Genomic DNA, 22085 nt, shown 5'->3' on the forward strand with positions numbered 1-22085 from the left:
AACTGCATCCTTTTAGCATCTCCTAGTCTATATTACAATCTAGAAATAAAAATCATCACAGGAAGAAGTGAAGGAAATTTATAAGGTTATGCATATGAACCATTTAGAATTGTTGTTTAACATTGTGGTCTTTAATATAAATAAATAAAACTAATATTGTTGACGATCTAGTAACCATTTATGTTTACGAGCAAGAATCCTTATAGGGATATATTTTTGGACATTTAGGATTTGATAATCCAACAATTAGTGTTTCGTAGAGAGAAATATTGATACAAACATTGCCCTCCCAATGTTTCATTAAATTAGTTCTAATTTAATAAAACATATAATGTTTCAATTTTTTTTGTCTCAATTTTTCTTACTAGTATTCTATCATAACCATAAGCATGATTGTGTTGGTATTCAATCGTGTTTGTCTATGGCATTTGGTCTTCTATCCATACCAAAATCCTTTTCGATTATACTTCATCGCCACATAACCAGTTATCTTTTTATATACAAACATTAACATGCACACAAAAATTGCAAAAGGAGCATACCACAAGATCATTAATCCCAACAAAGATTTTTGCATAGTCCAACTGAACACACACTGTGCAACACAAATGCATGGCATATCCAGGTTTGTAATATGCTGGAGTCCATATGAGCAAGATTTAAAAAATTGATATCGATGGAAATATCGAAAGTTTAAAATATAGAAATTTCCATAGAAATATCGGAAAATATTGAATATCAATAAAAAGTTATAAAAAATGATGGAAATTTATTTTAAAAAATAGAATTTTTTATTGAAACTTTAAAATGAGCTTATTTAATTCATTGATTATAAAACTTGCTAAAATATTGAATAAATGTTATATTCTTCTTAATAAATTGATTTAATAAGCACGAATGACCATAGATGAATTATTATTAATAAAAATATATCAAAAAATACATATATAATAAAATTATTTATTAACTAAAATATATAAAATGATTATTACAATTACATTGTACTTCATAAATGTCATTTTAATACCATATAGAATTTCTTGATGGTTTAAAATCATCGGTTTCTTTCTCATTTTGATTTTGGAATGTGAAATGTGAGAAGTAGTTATGAAAAGATGTATCTCCCTAATAATTTTGCATATAATTATTAATATGTCAACCATATGGATCTTGCATTATTGGCTGAATATGTGCATAATTACTACTGTCTAATAATTGAGTTTGAGATGGTACCCATAAGTTGCTACTTGATGACATTCCATACATATCCATTGAATAAGGATTATGAAAATGACTTCCACCTCATAGATCCAAAATTAGTAGAAATTGAATCTTCTTCTTGTTGTGACATCTCCATTATAGATTTTTCTTTACATATATAGTCTTTTCCAACAGCATCGAATCCTTGATTTGCATCTCTACTCCCATAATCTTCATCTTGTGTTGCATATGTGTAATATTGTTCACCAGTAAATGGGTTTAATCCAACTTCTTGACTTGGTGATTCATTTGGTCACTACCTCTTCTAACTTCTAATTCAGATAATTTATTGAAGTTATCTTCATCACCACTAGAGCTAGAGTGACTATTAAGAGTCTCAAATTGTGAATGTGTACCACCTGACGGAGCTGAAGTACTAGTAGTTCTAGTTAGCTCTCTCATAAGCCTTTAAAATGAATCACTACTACTAGAATTTATTTCTTCAGCAATCACTTTTAGAACATTTATTCCCTTATTTTCAGCTTGTTAAGCAATCTTTAGATTAGAATTCCCTTCATGATCATCTAAATAAACATCTCTAATCCATTGGTATATTTAATTGCCCTCTTCATCATCATCTTCCATTATAGTTTCAAATATTAAGATTTCCAAGGTTCAAAAATATAATCCACAATTTTTATATTTTTGCTTTATCGATATTTAATAAATAAGTAGAAATTATTAATGTTATTCAATTCAATTCATTCTATTTTGCTTATATCACTAAGTGTCTAAAAAGCAATTAAAGGGTAAAAAAAAATTATCAATGAAGTTAATTTGAAAAAAAAAATTTACTAAATATCAATAATATTTATGAATTTTTTAAAAAAAATTAAAAAATATCGGATATTTTCGAAATTTCAAAAATTTCCATGGAAATTATAGATTTTTTAACCAAATCGTTAAGGATTTGATATAAATATTTTATGAAAATTTTCATGGAAATTTTGCAGAAATTTCAAAAATTTCAATGGATATTATGGAAATTCTATCCATTTCCATATCGAACTTAAATTTTATTTCGACCTCTTCAAAAAATAAAAATATCGAAAAAATATCGGATATTTTAAACATTGCATATGAGTCAACATAGTCAGTGCAAAATATATATATATATATATATATGCAATCATGATCCAATGAGGATACTAGGATTCAAGCATAAAAATATTAGATATATATATATACATATATAATATACACACTTAATCTAATTGAAGATATGCTTGAATTTTCATAATATTCTCAAGTTAAGATATATATATATTATAAGTTGAATAATTGATAATCGCATGTACAAAAATAAACACATAACTTCATAACTTACGAGTATGAAAATGGTGTGCCCATTAACCTTTATCCCCAACTGACATCTTTGGCAATGATATATCCCATAATTCCTCAACAAGCAATAATCCAAAACAAAACTACCGGCACCAAACAATCATCAAAATAAAAAAACAGCAACTCTGTTTTCTAGATCATATTTAAAAAAAGAGACATAAAAAAATACTAAATTAATAATTAAAAAAAGTAGAAGAAAATAAGCAAATTTGTATAAAATAAATTCTGAAACTTACTAGATTCAAAAATCTATCAACAAAACAAATTATATGTTGTCATTCCCACAAACAATAGAAGCCATGGAAACATTTCAAGGGGCCAAAAAAAAAAAAAAATAGAACAAAGATTTGACAACGAAATTACTAAACAGAAAATCAAAATCAGCAAGAGACCCATACATACAATCACAATCACAAGTATAAGCAGTGAAGAAAATATCGATGTCGATGGAAATGTCGAAGGTATGATTTTACGGAAATATCGATAGAAATATCGATATCGATGGAAATATCGGTAAAGTTACGGAAACTGTAAATTTTTAATTTAGAATATAATTTTTTATATATGAGATAATTAATATAATAAAATTATATAAAAATACAATAATTAGAATGCAAAGATATTATTAACATAGTTCATAAATATTAAAAATTATTGTAAGTAAAGAAAATACAATATTTGTTATCACCAAAATATAAAAAATTTAACAAATAATATTAAGATATATAAAATTATCAAATATAATTTATAATACATCATCAATACCAAAAAGAACTCTTTGGTGTTTTAAATTGATTTGTTAATTCTATATAATCTGCAATTTCATATTATAGTAGCAAAAAATTATTTATTAATATCTTTACCATAATTAACTGATTCTAAACTATTTTGAAAAACTAAATTTAAAAAAGATAAAAAAAAAAAAGAAGAATCCAATTTTTTTTTCAAAATCAGTTTATTTTTGACAAAAAAAATAGAATATAATATTATGATGGTTATTTTGTTAACCAAAGATATCAACAAATGGGAAAATAGAAGAAATATGTAAGCAAAGCACTTACCATTTACATTTACCATTTACCATTTTTACGTATTGTACAATTTATTATTAAAATATTATTTCTCTGGATAATTAAAATCTGTCAATCCATTAACTATTTTTTTGTATATATATATTTTCTAAATTATTAATATTTTATTATTTTTAATTATTTTAATTTTTAATTTTTTTATTCCTTTTACTGGGGATATTTTTCATTCTTCCACAGTTCCACTCTCCTCTTCAATCTTCTTCCCGATCACTCAAAAGAAAATAGAAAGAAACCAGCAACCTTACGACAGCAACTCCCATAAACAATTTCTAGAAATTTTTTCATCTTTTTCTCAATTGAATCGGTGAGATTTTGGCTGAGATCGGTTTTTGGACCTTTTTGGTTTTGGGAAAGATCAAAAGAGATGAGAAACAAAGGTAGCCGAGATTTCGTCGATTTCCATTAGTTTTCCATTGGATTTCCACAAATTTTTCGAAATTTCAACCGATTTCTTCCGACAACGACGATATTACATGGAATCGGCGATGTTTCCACGACATCACTGACAGAAATTTCTTTCCCCCCTCTATCGGTGTCGATGCTTGGCGATACCCGAAACTTTTGACGACATTTCGATGATTTCGGCGATATTTTCTTCCTTGAGTATAAGAATCACAGCACTTTAAAATAATAAAAAGTAATGGAACAACGCTATTAGAACTTAGCCCCCTAGGGCACATTTGGCGCTCTGCGTTGTGGTTCCACGTAGCATTGGTTCTATGTAGCATTAAATTAGTGCAGTCCAGCCGTTGGCATAATTTTCAAATTGCACAAGTTTGTACATGCCCCAAAACTAGTGTGGAAAACACAGACAAAGGGAGTGACACACACACACACACACACACCGTGTCAAAGAGCAGGATTTACACTTATTTAGATGCATGTAAGGATTTTGGACCCACCATTGAAGTAGATTAAATTGGGGATTGGGTTTACACCATATTGAACCCTTTTTTTTTCATTTTTTCTCTCTCTATAAACGCTGCTCTTATTGGTTAAAGCCTGCACTACTCTTCTTTTTTACCAACAAAAAAAAAATCGTTTTTTTTTTTTTCATATTTATCCCTTTTTTATATAGAAATGTTATAATTTTTCTTAATTCTTTTAATATTATATAATTTTAGGCAATGTAATTATTATTATTATTATTATTATTATTATGAATAATGATTGGGTTCAATTTAATATATTAATGTACCCCTAAATGAGAAAATGCAATTACAAAGGGTATTAGAGTGTAATTTTTCTTCTTTATGAAAAGCAAACATAAAAATAATAATTAAGCTTACAAAATTCAAGTTTTTTTTTTTTTGGGTAAATTCAAGTAATTATGTTGAAATTCTTGCTCAAAAAAGTCATTATGTTTAAATTGGTTAGAATTTCATACAGGATCACAATTCAATGTGTATTATTGAAATCATAATATCAAATAATTAACTTCATTTATGAGTAGAATTCATATATTCATAACAAAAGTAATACAACTAGTGCACAAATAATTAAAAATTAAAATGTTTTCAATCATATGGGATAGGCCTCGATAATAGATTGTCTAGCAGGAATTTTGATGAAGTTGTATCGAGGAAAACCTCCTTCTTCTAACAATTTCTTCCATTCCTTAATCGTTCTCTCTTTTCCAGTAGTAAGTGTCATCATTGTTAAATCTAACATTATGCGTATTTCCTCAAATATGTCTTTCTCGTTTATCCCAATAACATTTTCCACAATAATAATTTTTCCAATTTTTTCTGGTATTGCTTTGCGACAATTTTTCAAAATTTCCACACATTTTTCATCGTTCCAATCATGTAGCATATCCTGCATTGCAAATATATAATTCTATATATCGTCAGATTTTATTAATACATACAATACAACGGATCCATTTATATAGCAACATATTTAATAAAAATGTTTTACAAATAATCATGCTTTTTAAACCAGTCTAATCAATCCTTTGGAAGTGAACTAATTATGGTAATGTCATTATTTTTTAAGATAAAAAGTATATATTTAGTTCCATAAGAAAAAATTTAACTATGAAGATGATCTGTTTAAAAAAAAAAAAATCCATTCTAAATGGAATAATTGCCTATATAAAAATATGAGTTAATTGCATCTTAATAACCTTTATTTTGATCAGATTGTACATTAGTCACTTGATAAATGTTTCATATCAGAATTTTGATTTACAATTTGTTTAATATTAATATAATTTCCAAATTAATACAAAATTAACCAATATAAAATTTAAAAATTGAAAATTTTGATTAGTTTTCTCATCCATTAATTAATCAACTTTTTCTCATTTTGTTTGTAAATTAAAAAAAAACTAATTAATTTTTTTAATTTTTTAATTTTTTATTAGTCAATTTAAAAGTTGGACTAACATGAAACAAAATATAAATTAGGAATTCAATATGGAATATGTTAAATTAGAGGGTTAAGTATGCAATATGATCCAGATACATAATTTTAGGGTACAATTAATTTTAAACTTAACAAGCTAAATAGCTTTTTGTTATGGTAATTAATTCAAATAGAATCAAAGGTGTCATTACCTTGATGAAAATTGCATCTGCCTTAGGTATATCCTCAAACATGCTACCTCCGATGTGGGAGATCCCTTCGTAAGCGGGTGCTGTGGCAATGACATGTGGCAAATCAAAATTAATGCCTTTGATATGCGGATGAGATTTCACAATCTCATGGATAGCTTTTCCGGTCCCACCTCCTACATCCACCAAAGATCCTATGCTACTAAGCTCATCTTTGTATGCTGGTAAGAACACACCCATCAAAATGTCAACGGTGCTTGACATGGCATCGTTGAACAACTTGTTGTATCCACTGTCAGATGATGCAAAATCCCAAACATCACAGCCATTGGCCTTCTTAAAGGCGACCCCACCATCTTTCACACATTGGCTAAGGTAATGCCATGAACCAATATTCACGGGATTATTACCCAATAGTAGAAGGGGCACAAAACTTGGTTTTGAGTCCCACAACATCCATCTAGATAAATTTGTGGGTCCATATAATGTCTCTCCACCGTCAGATGGATGATGAACGGTGAAGATGTTTTTGAGGACTAATAGTCTCATAACACGTTCAAGGTGGGAGATGTTAAGAGATGGTGAATCAGTAACACCAGAAGCTATTTGTTTCAAAGTGATTGGACCACCTTGTGAGTGTATGATATCAGCAATGCGGAGCTCCACAGCACATTTCAGTACCATAGAGGTTGAAAAAGCATAGATTTGTTGCCAAACCTCTACTAGGCCTTGCAGAGATTCATCATTTTCTGCCATTTCCACGATATTATCTCTCTTTTAAGTCTTTTTCTGCTACAGATAAAGCTTGTTATATATTCACTTTACAACAGATATATTTTGTGCTTATCTTATACGCATTTTAATTAGCTAGGTAATATTTGTATTTATTGGTTATAACTTTTCTATAGTAACCATTCAAGGCTTGTAACCATTTTTGCATATACATAGAATAATTATAACCCAAAAAAGTAAAACTATAAGTACATTGACTTAAATGCATAAAATTTTGGATATAGTAAAATTTATTACATACTCCCAGTTTTTCTAAATTTCAAGATTTTAGAGTAAATTGCATATAATCATAAAAAGTAATATTGTTCTGTAAATAAATTTTTCCCATTTATCTAAAAATAAACTTACTCTTTGTTAGAAACTAAGGGAAAAATATTTTGGAAGTTGCTAGAAATTTTTGTATTTAAATATTTTCAAATGCAAGTGAAAAAAAAAAAAATATATATATATATATAGATAGATAAAAGAGTTTTACAATTTGATCAAACTCTCAACCTTACTACAAGCACTTTTGTAAGAAATTTTGGCCTTTTGTTTTTTTGTTTTTTTTTTTTGTTTTTGTTATTGTACATTGCAAATGGGAGGGGATGCCATTTATAGGAAATTATATGCACATGCATGTGGATTTGCATGTTAATGTAGCTAAAGACTAAACTATTTGGATGCTAAGGGTAAAAAATGTGCATCATTTTTCAACACTCTCATATTTCCATATTTTCATTTAAGAATAAATTGTATATAACAATAAAAGTAATACAACAATTGCGGCAAATTCATTAAAAATTCATTAATATTTTAAGAGTAAATTACATATAACAAAAAAGAAGAAGGTAATATTAGATTGTATACCAATTGTGTCAAAAATCCATTGTACTTTTGGTTGTTAAATGCCAAAAGGATCAATATTGTTTATTTAAGAAATTTCACATTATATTTCCAATTATCTTAATCAATATTCAAAAGTGAGAAAAAAGTAAAGAAAGAAAACTAGAGGATTCTAGATAAATAATAATAATAACGATCATGATGATAATTATGATAATGATGATGATGAAGAAGCTATTATATTTCTTTTCTTTTTCTTTTTCTTTTTTTTTTAAAAAGGTTTATGTGAGTGGCTAAAATATGTATTTTTGAGTTTTTATAACATGCTTGCATAACAGTGTTCAATAAAAAGTTGGTGTGAGTGGCTTAACTAGTTTCAAGTCTTTAACTTTGGTTTAAGTTGTTGGAACTCTAGATTTGTGACATTTTATGTAATATCCATATGAAAAAAAGTCCGAAATTTTAAAACTTTGACCGAGTGACTAACTCAATCATTTGTAGATCTTAGGTTTGACATTTTATATGGTCAATATTTTAGTTTAATTGATATGCCGTTATGTAAAATAGTTAATATGAGTTCACAAACTAGCAACACGTCAAATTTCGAGCTACAATTGAAAAGTTACTAGTCTAAGAAATTTTGAACATCAATAATATATCGATATCCAAATCAATCCAGATGTATATCTACTAGTGATCCAAAACCCTATATAAGTGTTGAAAAACATGTTCAACAATGAATAAATTTCAAAATATTAGTTTTTCTAAACCTGAGAATTCTCTCCCTAAATCCAATGACCCGAATAGGATTGATCCAAACACATTTAAACACCAAACAAGTCATTGCCACTTTTTCCTGTTTCAGCCACCACAACATCACACGCACCATCACTATGAAAGTCCACTTTGAGACAGCCTCAATCATAAATTTATTAGCCAGTTGGCCAGCAGATGAGCCGAAATCAATAGTCTAAAGCCAACGATGGCAAGTTGTGGGTTTCTCAATGGGTTGGCTGTTTTACGACCATTCTACGCAACTCATACCCCTTGTCTACCATTTTTGAACTCTCTTAGCTCAAATATAGCTTTCATTTGTCAAAATTCTTCACTGTTTAAGAGATATATTAACAAAATATTTGGCTGAATTTTTTGACCATGAGCGACATTTTTGGATCAAGGTGAGCTTAAATTCTTATTACCCATTTCACAAGCTTTCCGTTTATATAAAATATGTAAATTTTGATTGTCGTTTGATAATTTGTTTATTTTTTGGGTCAATTAGTTAAAATACTATGTAAATTTCAACTGTGTTTGGATAAAAATTGATCAATTTGAATCAAATTAAAATTGGATTAGTGTAATTAGATATTAAAACCCAATAGAATGTCCAATTTAATATAATTGACTTTCAGGTAAAAAATCTCAATTTTGAGTATTAGATCGTAAGGATCATCATATAATTGGACCACTTGGTATCCAATATATATAATTTTGTAGTTGTATAATTATTTTAAGGCATATGGTTCGCACCAATGTTTATTGTTTACTTGTTAGAGCTTGAAAAATATTTTATTATATTACAGGATCCTATAATGAGTCTGGAGGTGACCTTGCAGGGAATATGAGTGAATATCAACATGTAAGTGGTTATATTTTTAAGTAGTTTTTGGGCATGGTTCGCACCAATGTTTATTGTTTACTTGTTAAAGCTTAAAAAATATTTTATTATATTACAGGATCCTGTAATGAGTCTGGAGGTGACCTTGCAGGGAATATGAGTGAATATCAACATGTAAGTGGTTATATTTTTAAATAGTTTTTGGGCATACTAGTATAATATATATGTGATTTAGATATTTTATATATATATGTGGTTTGATCTAATTGTTTATTTTATACATATAGTAATATTGGTTTTCACACACACACACACACACACACACACACACACACACACACACACACACACACACACACACACACACACACACATATATATATATATATATATTACCATTTCATGTGATTTTTAATAAGATTTTTAATGATTTCAAGTTATAATGAATTTGTGAATATTAGTATTAAAATATTTTGATAATTGATTTGATATTTTATTTTTTTAGAAAAATAATTGATTTTGAAAAAACGAATTGAAAATTACATAATTTTAAACATGTTTAAATGTTTTGTATTTTAAAGAGCTTAAAAATGATTTTAAACAATATATATTTCATCATAGTATTTATGTTTTGATATAAAATAAAGATTTGAAAATTTCAAACTATTTAAATGAATAGTTAAATTTGAATATAAAATTATATTTTATAGTATAATATTATTTTAAAAAATAAATAAAATATGATTAAAAAAATTATTTTATAAATATTTTAATGCTATTTAATATTATGTTATCGCACGATAAGTATAATACAGTCCGGTCCACCAACGTTTTACCACGAGCCACGACACGAGGATGGAATCAGCACTAGGAATATCCACGAACATGTTACCCCCGATGTGGGAGATCCCTTCACAAGCGGATGCTGTAGCAATGACATGTGCTGGATCAAAATTAATGCCTTTGATGATGTATGTAAGAGATTTCACGATTTCATACATGGCTTTTCCAGTCCCACCCCCTACATCCACCATTGATCCTATGCTACTGAGCTCATCTTTGTATGCTTGTAAGAACGCACGCATCGAAATGTCAACGGTGCTTGACATGTCATCATTAAACAACTTGTAGTATCCACTATTTGATGATGAAAAATCCCAGCCATTGGCCCTTTTAAAAGCGACCCCACCATCTTTCACACATTGGCTAAGGTAATGCCATGAACCAATATTCACGGGATTATCACCCAATAGTAGAGGGGGCACAAAAACTTGGCTTTGGGTCCCACAATATCCATTTAGACAATGGATGATAAACTATGAATATGTTTTTGAGGACTAGAAGTCTCATAATTCGTTCGAGGTAGGAGATATTAGGAGATGGTGAATCGGGAATACCAGAAGCTATTTTCTCCGAAGTGATTGGACCACCTTGTGAGTGTATGATATCGGCAATGCGGAGCTCCACAGCACATTTCAGTACCATAGAGGTTGAAAACGCATAGATTTGTTGGCCTTGCAGAGATTCATCATTTTCTGCTATTTCCATGGTATTATCTTTCTTTTAAGTCTTTTGCTGCTGTAAATAAAATGAAAAATTAAAAAATATGTGAGAAAAAAGTTAAAAGAGTGAAGCTTGGTTTATATACACTGTACAACGGATATATTTGAGCTTATCTCATATGCATATAATTAGCTAGGCAATTTTTTTATTTATTGGTTATAATTTTTCTATATTAACCATTCAAGGCTTATACCTATTTTTGCATATCCGTAGAAAATAATTATAATCATAAATAGTAAAACTATAAATACATTGACTTAAATGCATAAAATTTACATACTCCCAATTTTTATAAATTTCAAGATTCTAGGGTAAATTGTATATAATCGTAAAAAGTAAGACTGTGCTGTAAATAAATGTATCCCATTTTGTATATCTGAAGATCAATGTACTTTCATATTTCCATATTTGCATTTAAGAATAAATTGTATATAACTATAAAAGTATTACAACAAGTGCGGCAAAGATGTAATTAAAAAAAAAAAATCAATATTTTCATATAACCCCAAAAAAAAATAAATAAATAAATAAAAAGAAGGTAATATTACATTTTATTCGAATTGTTTTGTGTTGGTAAATGCCAAAAGGATCAATATTGTTCATTTAAGAAATTTCACTTTATATTTTGTTTTCCTGTTATCTTGATCAATATTAAAACGTGAGAAAAAAAGCAAAGAAAGAAATCTAGAAAATTCAAGACAAATAATAACAATAAAAACGATCTTTTAAGAACATAAGGTTAAGCTATGGTTCAATCCTCATGTCATAAAATTTACAGACAATGCTACTTGACTTATGACAATATTATTCAATTTTGCATAATATCACGATTTTTAAATAATGTTACTCATTTTATGGGTTATGGTACCCAATTTTACCATACTTTGGAGAGAGGATTGGACTGTAGAAATTCCCTCAGAACATAAAAAAGAAATTTGTTTTAACTAAATTATAAGACACGTTACGCAGGCAGATAAGTTCATTAACCAGGTATAGGAAAAAAGAAAGGCTTCTTTTTCTCCACCATGATCGACAGAACATTACTTTTTACTTTTTTTTTTTTTTTTTTGGGTCAAATAATTGCTTCCCACTGGGATAAAAAATTGACTTACGGGTACCATAATAAAGATACATATATTAAAGATTTGCCGTTGTTTCTTACATTCTAAGTTAATGAAATAGAAAGAGTAAACAAAGAAATTCATAAGAAGCAACAATTTGATTATATATACCTTACTTCGGAAATCTACACGACATAGAAAGCCTGGTAAAAAAAATTAAAAAAAAAAAAGTTAAAAAGATTTTAATCTTGAAAATTATACAGTAAAACATTTAGGCCTGTCCAATAATTTTTTTACAAAATAATAAAACATTAGGCCTGTCCAATAATTTGTAAAATAGTTTTTCAAAATGATTTTGTAAAATAAAAATGAAAAATGTAAATTGTATTTTTAAAATTTGTAGCATCTAGTAATTTTGCTCACAAATATATTTTTTTTTGGAAAACGAAAATAGTAAAAACATGTCTGATATGAGTATCAAAAAAGAAAAAAAAAAGAAAATTACATATCTAATAAACATATTTTGGAAAATAATTTCAATTAACTATCATTATATATAACCATTTGATAAAAACTTAATCAAAATTAATAATAAATGTTTATGCGCGTATTGAGATCAAATCCAATTATTTCACTTTCTAATTTTTAATATTCATTACTACACCCAAATCCCCAACATAAAGAATAAACTAATTAAATTCATTACTTTTAAAATCCAAGCTGTAGTTAAATTCTAGCAATATTCCACTCAAAGATGACATTGCAAAGAGTATGCTAGCAATATCTCAACTCTAAGCCCCTAGAAAATGGACACAGCTTCACTTGAAATACATGAAAGAATTCACTTGAGCAGCCGCAACACCTGACCTCCTCAAATGAATAGAAGCTTTCTTGTATGAAATCCTGTATATAAATCAGCACAGCATATAATTCCCAACATTTTTTTTTTGGGAATAATTATTCCTCTAATCTTGAATACTCAGAAATCATTACCAGTTTCCTACTTAAATGATGACCTAATGATTGCTCAATAATGTTGTGCTCATGGTGATGATAATGGTGATTGATGGAATGGAAAACATGGTGTAGTGCTATCCTAGGTCTTCCATATCATTACCACTTTTTTTTTTTAGGAATAATTATTCCTCTAATCTTGAATGCTCAGAAATCATTACCAGTTTCCTACTAAAATGATGACCTAATGATTGCTCAAGTTATGTACAATGTTGTGCTGATGGCAATGATAATGGTGATTGATGGAATGGGAAACATGGTGTAGTGATATCCTAGGTCTTCCATAAGAAAGCCATGCCATGAAATGAATAACGAAAATCATCTTTAGATGACTGGTTGACCGAAGACGTTTAATCAAACCTAATAGAGAAAAGATAGATTACACAGCGATATGTCTATTAGATAGGCAATCCTAGTGTTAATGTACAGCAACTTAATGAGGAAGAAAAGCACACAAATCCAACAAACCTGCAGACCAATGCACCCACTTCTCCTACAAGTGATAACATTTAAGCCCCTAAAATCCAGGCATTAAGAAATATTACTGGAAAATGCATGTCTTGCGTAAGTTAATATAACATGGCCAAAATGGTATGTTCATGATGCCCACTATGTGCATTCATTCACATGAGGAGGGATGCGAATGCTGATGACTTGATATGAAATGGATGCATGCAACAGCTGCAAGATGCATCCTATCATGTAGTAGTTGTATTTGTCGGAGCATAAGGAACAGAGTACATCCCCTTCAAGCTACTGGTATGTCAGTGCAGGCGGCGGAGTTCCACCGACAGCAGAAGCTATGCCTGCATGGTTGCCATCCTTCCTTTTCCCAAATGGGTTTTTTGAATATGTATTCACAAGTCAAGGAGAAACCAAGAAACGTTGAGTAAGATAAGATTCAGGACTTACTTGGATCACTCACATAACAAGCATTCATAATAGATGTGTTGTTCCAAGATAACCAACAAACCAACTAAATAAGACCAACCAGCCAATTCATTACAGAATTCTTTTTGCTTTTTCTTTTTCATTAATATTTAGAGTCAGATGTCCTCTAAAATATAAAAATATTTACTGAACTCTAAAATATAAAAATATTTACTGAATTTCATACAACTGCATATTAAAATGAGATGGTGGATAGTACTAGTTCAGCACCCACTAGACATGGGCTTGACAGCATTAGGATCCACAAATTCAAATACTTATGAATTCATAATCAATCTATACCGATTAAGTTTCATGAATAATGAAGCCATAAAGAAAAAAAAGTAACATTAAATGGCGAAACAAACAGATCAAAGGATATTGTATTCTCATGCCTACAGAGCCAGAACTGGGGATAACCGCACCCTGCAAATTATGGTGTACATTGGTAGCACTGTTCACATCCTGCACCAGTAATGCGCAACATTGATTTTTATTATATATGCTATGGTGTAGAAACAAACTTGTGAGCCTTAAATTTAATCACCAAAGTAAACAGGCAGTTGAATGACAATTACTCACTTCAAACTCAATGAAACACACAGTATGCCTTTCCTGTCTCAAGATTTTCATTTGCTTAAAGCCCGGTTGTCTGCAAGATAAAAAGTTATGAAACAAAACATAAGAATTGTAACTAGCATACATTGGAAAAATATATGAGACATTCATACACGCTGAACAGGCCCCTCAGTTCTTCCTCATTGATGTTCTCGCCCAGATTGCCAATAAATAGAGTATTGCACGGTGGATTGTCTTTTGTGTTCTGCATCAAAAGATAAAAATGTAAATATAACAGAGCATTCTAGTATGCAATTGAGGTTTGACTCAATTGGACAAAAGAAACTAATCAATTTGAACACACTCAGAGATAGAAAAGGCCACCTTCAAAAATCTGTTTCAAAAACATAAACATATCATATTTGGTTACCTGCACAGGTACATAACTGCTAGGTGCTGGTAAAGGAGCAGGAGCAGGCATTGGTACAGGAGGAACAGGATAGCCTCCATATGGATCATATGGAGGAGGAGGTGGAGCCATATACCTGGCCGCATAAACAAAGTTGTAACTATATACAATATTGCACGAGAAGTCATAACTATATACTTCACAGAGCCAATAAAAACAAAACCTTTTTTTTTTTTTTTTTCCATATCATACATCTGCCCTTCTTTTTTAATTCATTAGATAACTATTTCTAGAGAGTGGGGAAAGAAATGAAAAAGGAAGAAGATAAGTAAGTTTTACCCATGTGGTCCCCAAACAGGTGCAGGAGGATGAAAAGGAGATGGACTTGAATAGCCAGCATGCGAGTAGTCACCACCGGTTCGTAAGCGTTTACTTTGATCATAACTGCTTGAATCCGCTACTATTCCTACAGTTCAACTCGCACTGGTAAGTGGCAATACAGTCCACCAAACATGAACTCTCGCTATCCATATTCCATAACTAATTCAGACCATCAACAACGAGATCAAATTTAGACTAACAGAGGTAATTTTACCATACAACATATGAACAACGTGGTGCTTCATCAGCAAACCACTCGCATTTCATAAAGTAAAATCTAAAACATCTCATAAAGAAACTTGTCTATAAACATCTCCTATCCTAGTCACTTTACAACCCATAAAGTATGGGAGAAGGCTAAGCAATAGCAAGTTAGAGAAAGAAGAATCTCCAAACACACTCCTTTAAGTCCTATTGCTGCAACAATTCTTCCCTACTATGCCAAAAAAATCTCAATATCAACCATGCATGAACTCAATACATGAGCATAATGCCACAATCCCAATCATACTCAACTCTCTTTCAAACAAAATTTATTGGCTATCAAACAATTCAAAACTTAAATTCTTCAAAAGTCATTACCATCTACTTGAAAGCATTGGCAGAAAGCAACAAATAGAACAAAAGCATCCCCATTCTCACCTCTCTTGACGAAAAGATTTTTCTTGGCCATCTCTGTGTGCAGCACTGACTTGGATTCCGCATCGAAAACCATATTCTGTACAAACCATTTACCAAATTCATTCAGAAGAAAATAATAATAATAATAATAATACAGAAACAAATACGAAGTAGCCAGAGAAGAATTAAAAAAAAAAAAAAAAAAGAAAAGAAAAAACAAGAAAAAGAAAAAAGGTAGCCAGAGAAGAATTTAAAAAAGAAAAAAAGAAAAAAGAAAAATCAAACTTGTAGAGTATCCTTGGCAGCAAGGGCTTGTTGAGCACTAGAAAAGAGAGCGAAACCCATAGGCTTTTCGCCTTTGAAATTCACTTGGGAAGCCTCGTATCCCGGTAACCATCTTAACAGGTTCTGAAGCTCTCTCTCTTTCACGTCCTCAGGAAGACCAGTTATGAAAATCGTTCGCACCTATAACAAAACCACCAAATCAGAAAAAACACTCATAAATCTCATCTCTCTTTTTTTTTTTTTTTTTTGTCAATTTCTATTAAAAATTGAAGCTTGTCCACTCATCTCTAAAAAGCCAAAATCTCTGTAAATCCAGATAGCATTGAGCCGATCAGAAAATACCTCATCTGTAGCGGGGCGATTAGGGTTATCGACGAGGATTGGAGGGGGATGGTGAGGGGGAGGAGCTGCGGCAGCTCCGGCGGCGACCGGAGGAGGCGGAGGAGGAGGAGCTTGAGCTGCCGGCGGCCATTGCTGGTGGTATGGGTGGATTCCGGCACCGGCCATCGGAATCACAGTAGGTGGGGGATAGCGATGGAATTTGAAGAATTCTGAGTAGGTCGTTAGAGTTTGGTACCAAATAAAAAACAGAACCCTAAAAGCGAGCGTGCGTGCCCTCCCTCCCGGTCTTCAGGACAGCGACGACACAATATTAAATTAATAATTTTATTTATTATTATTCTTTTTTTTTAAACAATAAAGCTGTACCACTTAAATAGACACGTTAAAATTTCACAAATTACACTAAATTTTCTGCCAAAATAAAAATGGAAAAAAAAGTAAACTGTGTAATTGAAAAATTAGTTTTTTTAATAAATAAAAAATCACCCTTTAGAAATGAGAGTAAAGGTGTTAAGTAATGTAATTTTTTTTTTTCAGATAATAAATAAACTATATATTTTAAAATAAATATGAAAATTTTAAAATAAAAAAATGGATTAAAGAAAGTAATAAATAAAAGCATCTTTAATAATTAATAATAATAATTGCTCTATGTGTTATAAAAATTAATTTTTTAAATATATATAGTATAAATATATAGTCAATTTTATTATTTTTTTTAAATTGATTTTTAAAAAATAAATAAACTTTGACCTTTGACATTTATCAGCAATTTTTTTAAAAAACTTTTAATATTACTTATTTTCAGAATCTACATTTTCATCGGAGATATTTAATAGTAATGAACAATAATTAGTTATCAGAAATAGTTTAACTAATTTTCAGCTTTTTAAATAAGATATTAGATTTTCAAATAAATGATATGTGCAATACACATTGCTGAAGCCAAAAAAAAAAAAAAAAACTACCTCGTGCAACAATAAATCTTTGAATTTAAAAAAAAAAAAAAATTAAAGCCATAGTTATTTACTTTGTTGCCAAAAGAATAAGTAGATAAATAAATTGTTTCTTACACATTTCTGTCTGTTTTCCCCTTTTTTGACTAGGAATTTTCTGAGTCTCTTACATATACTTGCCTAGGAAGTTTGTTGAAGAAAAAGGTAATTGGTAAACTCCCATCTTTGATGGATACAAATTTGCACAAATACATTAAAATGGAATTCAACTTGCACAAATTGAGTGATTAGAAGCAATTACAGAATTTATGCACGTAAATATTGAATAGCTAACAAAAACATGGTTAGAAAGGGTATTATGCTAAGCTATTTTTGAATAACGAGAATTGGTACAAGAAATCTACTATTAGATAGATTTCAAAACTCTTCCATTGGAATCACTTTAACAAGGAATTCAACCAGTTTGCCTCACAATCACTTTTCTTCTTCCTATGCCCTCTTGACAATGTAACTTCTCAACTAAATTGATTGCAAAATAATTTCATTCACCTTCTTTCTAGAATATAGAATACCCTTTACTGATCTTCTGTAAAACCAGCATAATTTTTCACCATCAAAATCTCACCAAACAATTTTTGAGGAACCTGATCCAATGCTTTTCCTTCCTGCCATGCTTGCCCTATTAATACCCCTGGTCCCAGATGACGAATATATACAACCACCTGATCATTGAAAGGATATGGATGTCTTGCTGAAAAGCAAAAAGGACAAAAAAAAAAAAAAAAATGATGTTAATTTTGTATTAGTTCATCGTTTTCCAGGAAAAAAACTTAAAAAGTCACATTGCTTGAATGCAGCAAGGACATGACCATATCAATTAGATTCAATGCGGGAAAAAAAATGTAATATATGCTTCACCTGGTTTTGGAAAGCCCTCTGGGTAGTCATGGATGTCAAAGAGCCCATCCTCAAGTTCACAGGCAAAATCACAAGGCTGTTCGGTTGACATTACTTCCTTAAGCTGTCTTACTACAAAATACAATGGACTTAAAGAACTGGCAAGTCCAGTCAGAAATGATCCACCTGCATTTAGAAAGAAATGGTCATTTATCAAAGTTGAAGACTTGCAAAAGATCAACCTCCAATCTCAGAATTATGGACCGACAATTACATGAAACTATATCAAGGCTAAAAAGCCATGAGAAAGTTAAAATATTTCAGGAAACATGAATTAGATGAGCAATAAAGATTACAATAAATTTTTGCCAACTTTATAACTACAACGAGAGGCCATTGGTCTTATCACCTATACATTTACTGCATTGTGATTATAATAAGCAAGGAAAACTTGAATGAATAAATTACTGACTTTAAACATACTTACCAATGAACCGTCCGTATGTATTCCCATCTTTACAAGAAAATATCGCCTGAGATATGCAAAATATTTTATTAGAGGCCTTCGATACAACTAAAATACAAAGAATAATGCAAAACTTCGATAGAAGTACAGATTTTACCATCTTGAAGAAATTAATCCAAGCAATAGCCATTGGTCCTGTTCAACAATATTCATTATGACAATAATCAATTTTCTGAAAAAAATATAAAAGAAAGTGAACTAAAAAACTAATAAATATGTGCCCAAAGAAATAAAAGAAAGAAAGACTAAACTAAACTAAAAAACTAATAAATATCTGCCCAAAAAAATAAAAGAAAGAAAGACTAAACCAATAGTTCAAACAACACTGTACTCATACAAGAATGCATTTTGAACTCACATATGTGCAGAAAATGCACCCATTCAGAGTAATAAGTTTGTGCAATTTTCTTTGCTCTTAATAATACAAACATGCGAAGCATATACCTGAAATATTCCTACTCCTCTTTCCAACCATAAAAGTTATTTACTCACCTCCACTTGTTCGGCAATCATAATATTCGAGTGATGTTACACCACCTTTATTAGGCAAGTTTAAGTCCCTTCTCTTTGATGTTACACCACCTTTATTAGGCAAGTTTAAGTCCCTTCTCTTTGCTAACTTGGGATCCTCATATCGTGTGCCAGCTACCTGCCAAGCTCTTGCTATAAGCCTGCATTACATTTCTCCAGATATATCAATAATCTGAAGGTCAAATTTATAAAATTTCTAAAAGCAATATTGTGGAGTCTCTTTTTCTCATGCTTATTGGAAGTTGGAATATCATGTATTGAAAAGGAAACAGGAAGAGCCTTTAAAATTTACAGGAGAGATTAAGATGGATATTGAAGATTTCTATTTAGGTAAGCAAAGCCTTAACAGATGTAGTGCAAATGACCTTGGTTTTAGCAAGTTCGGCAGTCGAAAACGCCTTTCCTCTGGAATATCTTCAATTTTTTTCCTGAAAACCAAAAACTGATTAACAAAAACTTAAAACTGTTCAATAGAGATCATCATCATTCAACAGACAAAATCTAGATAAGTTCTCAAATTCTGAATTAACATCTCCATGTTAAACTCTTTACAAATACTCTATGATTAAGAAATCACTATTCACACTCTACAAATTAAAGTCTATAGCATTCAACATTACAGAGAAATATATATATATATATATATATGGTTAGTAGTTTACAATCACCATTTCTAAGTGATGTGTCTCTAAAGCATTCCAAATCAGTATAATAGGGAACAAATAGGACAGAAAACTGACCAAAGATATGCAGCTGGATTGTAAGAACCCGGGTCCAAAGGAATTAACTCCTTCGGTGGATCAAGAAATGTCACAATGTCTTGCTCATCCAAATAAGCTTTTTTCCCGTTTGGAAGAATTTCGTATGGTTTCTCATCCCAAGGAGATACATACGCACGCTCACCTCCATTGACAGCATGGATTGCACGATGAGAAGAATATAACCTTCTGCCTTCAAACAAATTCGAAGCTGCAAGCCCACATAAAGAAGAAAATTATATCGTTGACTGCTATTTTGGATAGAATAAAGTAAAAAAGATCCTGAAACAAAAATTCTATCTTTCCAAACAAAGTTCGAGAAAGTAAATACAAAGGGAAACTAACAACAAACGCAAATACTTCAGAACAGCTCAAACACATCTACAGTCTCAAATCAATAGACCCAATAAATATAGCCATCTGGGTGCCGAGAAAATGCGAGAAAACAACAGAAAATACATTTAAAAAGACCATGTTGTAAGGAAACAGCATACTTTCAAACTTGGCAAAGCCAAAAATAAACAAACAGTATCAAACTCAGGGACATCAAAATTTCGTGCCAACCTTTTCTCGGCAGCCAAGCAGATGAAAAGGGTTCAGCTTTGGAGCACGAAAACTGGTAAGAAAAGCTGATTCGGCGAGAAAAGGGAAATAGGTAGCGATTGAAAGAGAGGATTGGATTGGAAGCGTTGACGCTTGCTGGTTTTGCTGCCACTGCCTCTGCCTTCATTTGCTGATGATGAAGTTGAAAACTTGAAAAAAATTCCGAGTCGAAGTGAGGCTCGTAAGGCTGAAAATGGGGAAAAAATTCATGGTTGAAAACCGAAAACACTAATCTGAAGTTTTCGTCATGGATGATGATTCATCGTTTTGCCAAGCTAGTTTGATTGGTGATGATGATTCCGTACAGAACAGGCCCAATAGGAAAAGGTTTCGGCTTGGTGTGGTGACGATCCAAGCCCAACAAAATGTTTAAGCCTAGCTCATAAGAATCAGAATATCTAAAACATTTTGTGTGTAAGAGTACGAAAACGCCCTCGAGAAGTTTTTCTTTTTTGGTAATTGACACCCCTGAGAAGTTTAGAAAAATGTAAAAATCTGACCAAAAGGTTTTCACTGATATGGAAAAAAGAAACCCACAAGGAAATTGGGGACTTGGGATTTACTGAAGGGTAAAGATATAAAAAAAAAAAAAAAAGTCAAAGAATCTGTTACTGGTTGAAGCAGATGAGGATGTGCAAAGCAAAAATAGAAAGACAAAAAAAAAAGGTTATTTCTAGTTTTTTTGAGTAATTTAATTTTAGAAAAATAAATATATAAAGATTAATGTGATTATCTTAGATTTCATGTAATACCTATATAACTGGAACAAAGAATGGTTTTATAAAATAATAAAGAAATATATAATCTAACAATAAGCTTTAATAAATAAGATTCATAAGAACAACTACACATTAACGAACTATAATTTTTTTAAAAATCTAAAGAATAAAAAAATTGTAAAAAAGTGCCCTTGAATTTACTAATAGCCCTTTTATTTGCATAGATATTTAATTGACCCTTCACGCTAACATTTCATCATTACTTTGAAGATTTTTCGTAAAAATTGAGACCAAAAAACATATTCAAACTCCCATACGTGTTCCTTTCAAAAAAATAAATAAAAAATAAAATACATGTAACCCACCAAACGATTGAGAAAATAAGCAGCAAGCGAAGTTAATTTTGCACTAACATTGAACATATAAAAATAAAGTTTTTTTTA

The 22085-nt window shown here is 30.3% G+C and overlaps 3 protein-coding genes across 4 annotated transcripts; all 3 read right to left on the minus strand.

The window, feature by feature from the left end:
* Positions 1 to 5216: 5216 nt before the first annotated feature.
* On the minus strand, positions 5217 to 11474 carry LOC107428120 (xanthohumol 4-O-methyltransferase-like). The gene is made up of 4 exons (XM_060813496.1): positions 10777 to 11474; positions 10318 to 10694; positions 6257 to 7002; positions 5217 to 5513 (listed from the first exon to the last, which is right to left on the minus strand). Exons 1-4 carry the CDS (start codon positions 11034 to 11036, stop codon positions 5217 to 5219), a joined length of 1680 nt encoding a protein of 559 aa, XP_060669479.1. The 5' UTR covers positions 11037 to 11474.
* Positions 11475 to 12722: 1248 nt separating this feature from the next.
* On the minus strand, positions 12723 to 16947 carry LOC125418755 (uncharacterized). The gene is made up of 9 exons (XM_060813597.1): positions 16653 to 16947; positions 16311 to 16490; positions 16047 to 16122; positions 15363 to 15489; positions 15045 to 15159; positions 14788 to 14879; positions 14639 to 14708; positions 14435 to 14521; positions 12723 to 13975 (listed from the first exon to the last, which is right to left on the minus strand). Exons 1-9 carry the CDS (start codon positions 16815 to 16817, stop codon positions 13880 to 13882), a joined length of 1008 nt encoding a protein of 335 aa, XP_060669580.1. The 5' UTR covers positions 16818 to 16947; the 3' UTR covers positions 12723 to 13879.
* A 1005-nt stretch (positions 16948 to 17952) lies between these two features.
* LOC125418111 (uncharacterized) lies at positions 17953 to 21269 on the minus strand. 2 transcript variants are annotated; one of them, XM_060813700.1, is made up of 9 exons: positions 20885 to 21268; positions 20303 to 20531; positions 19928 to 19990; positions 19614 to 19702; positions 19524 to 19568; positions 19129 to 19166; positions 18993 to 19038; positions 18527 to 18691; positions 17953 to 18359 (listed from the first exon to the last, which is right to left on the minus strand). In XM_060813700.1, exons 1-9 carry the CDS (start codon positions 21048 to 21050, stop codon positions 18184 to 18186), a joined length of 1017 nt encoding a protein of 338 aa, XP_060669683.1. In that variant the 5' UTR covers positions 21051 to 21268; the 3' UTR covers positions 17953 to 18183. The 2 variants fall into 2 exon arrangements, with proteins under 2 accessions (XP_060669683.1, XP_048319124.2); XM_048463167.2 differs by having other exon boundaries at positions 19524 to 19702; positions 20885 to 21269.
* Positions 21270 to 22085: the final 816 nt, after the last annotated feature.

This window comes from Ziziphus jujuba, chromosome 12 (assembly GCF_031755915.1).
Source record: "Ziziphus jujuba cultivar Dongzao chromosome 12, ASM3175591v1".
Classification (NCBI taxonomy): Eukaryota; Viridiplantae; Streptophyta; class Magnoliopsida; order Rosales; family Rhamnaceae; genus Ziziphus; species Ziziphus jujuba.

Excerpts from the sequence above, each read along its gene's own strand:
- LOC107428120 (XM_060813496.1), bottom strand. The coding sequence starts at position 11,036 with ATGGAAATAGCAGAAAATGATGAATCTCTGCAAGGCCAACAAATCTAT. Across the intron at positions 10,695-10,776 it reads CCATTGTCTAAATGGATATT|CCAATGTGTGAAAGATGGTG; the intron begins GTGGGACCCAAA and ends GCATTACCTTAG. Across the intron at positions 5,514-6,256 it reads CAGATGCAATTTTCATCAAG|GATATGCTACATGATTGGAA; the intron begins GTAATGACACCT and ends TTTGCAATGCAG.
- LOC125418755 (XM_060813597.1), bottom strand. The coding sequence starts at position 16,817 with ATGGCCGGTGCCGGAATCCACCCATACCACCAGCAATGGCCGCCGGCA. Across the intron at positions 15,490-16,046 it reads AAATCTTTTCGTCAAGAGAG|GAATAGTAGCGGATTCAAGC; the intron begins GTGAGAATGGGG and ends GTTGAACTGTAG. Across the intron at positions 14,880-15,044 it reads GCAGTTATGTACCTGTGCAG|AACACAAAAGACAATCCACC; the intron begins GTAACCAAATAT and ends CTTTTGATGCAG.
- LOC125418111 (XM_048463167.2), bottom strand. The coding sequence starts at position 21,050 with ATGAAGGCAGAGGCAGTGGCAGCAAAACCAGCAAGCGTCAACGCTTCC. Across the intron at positions 19,991-20,302 it reads AATCCAGCTGCATATCTTTG|GAAAAAAATTGAAGATATTC; the intron begins GTCAGTTTTCTG and ends TTTGGTTTTCAG. Across the intron at positions 18,692-18,992 it reads TACATACGGACGGTTCATTG|GTGGATCATTTCTGACTGGA; the intron begins GTAAGTATGTTT and ends TTCTAAATGCAG.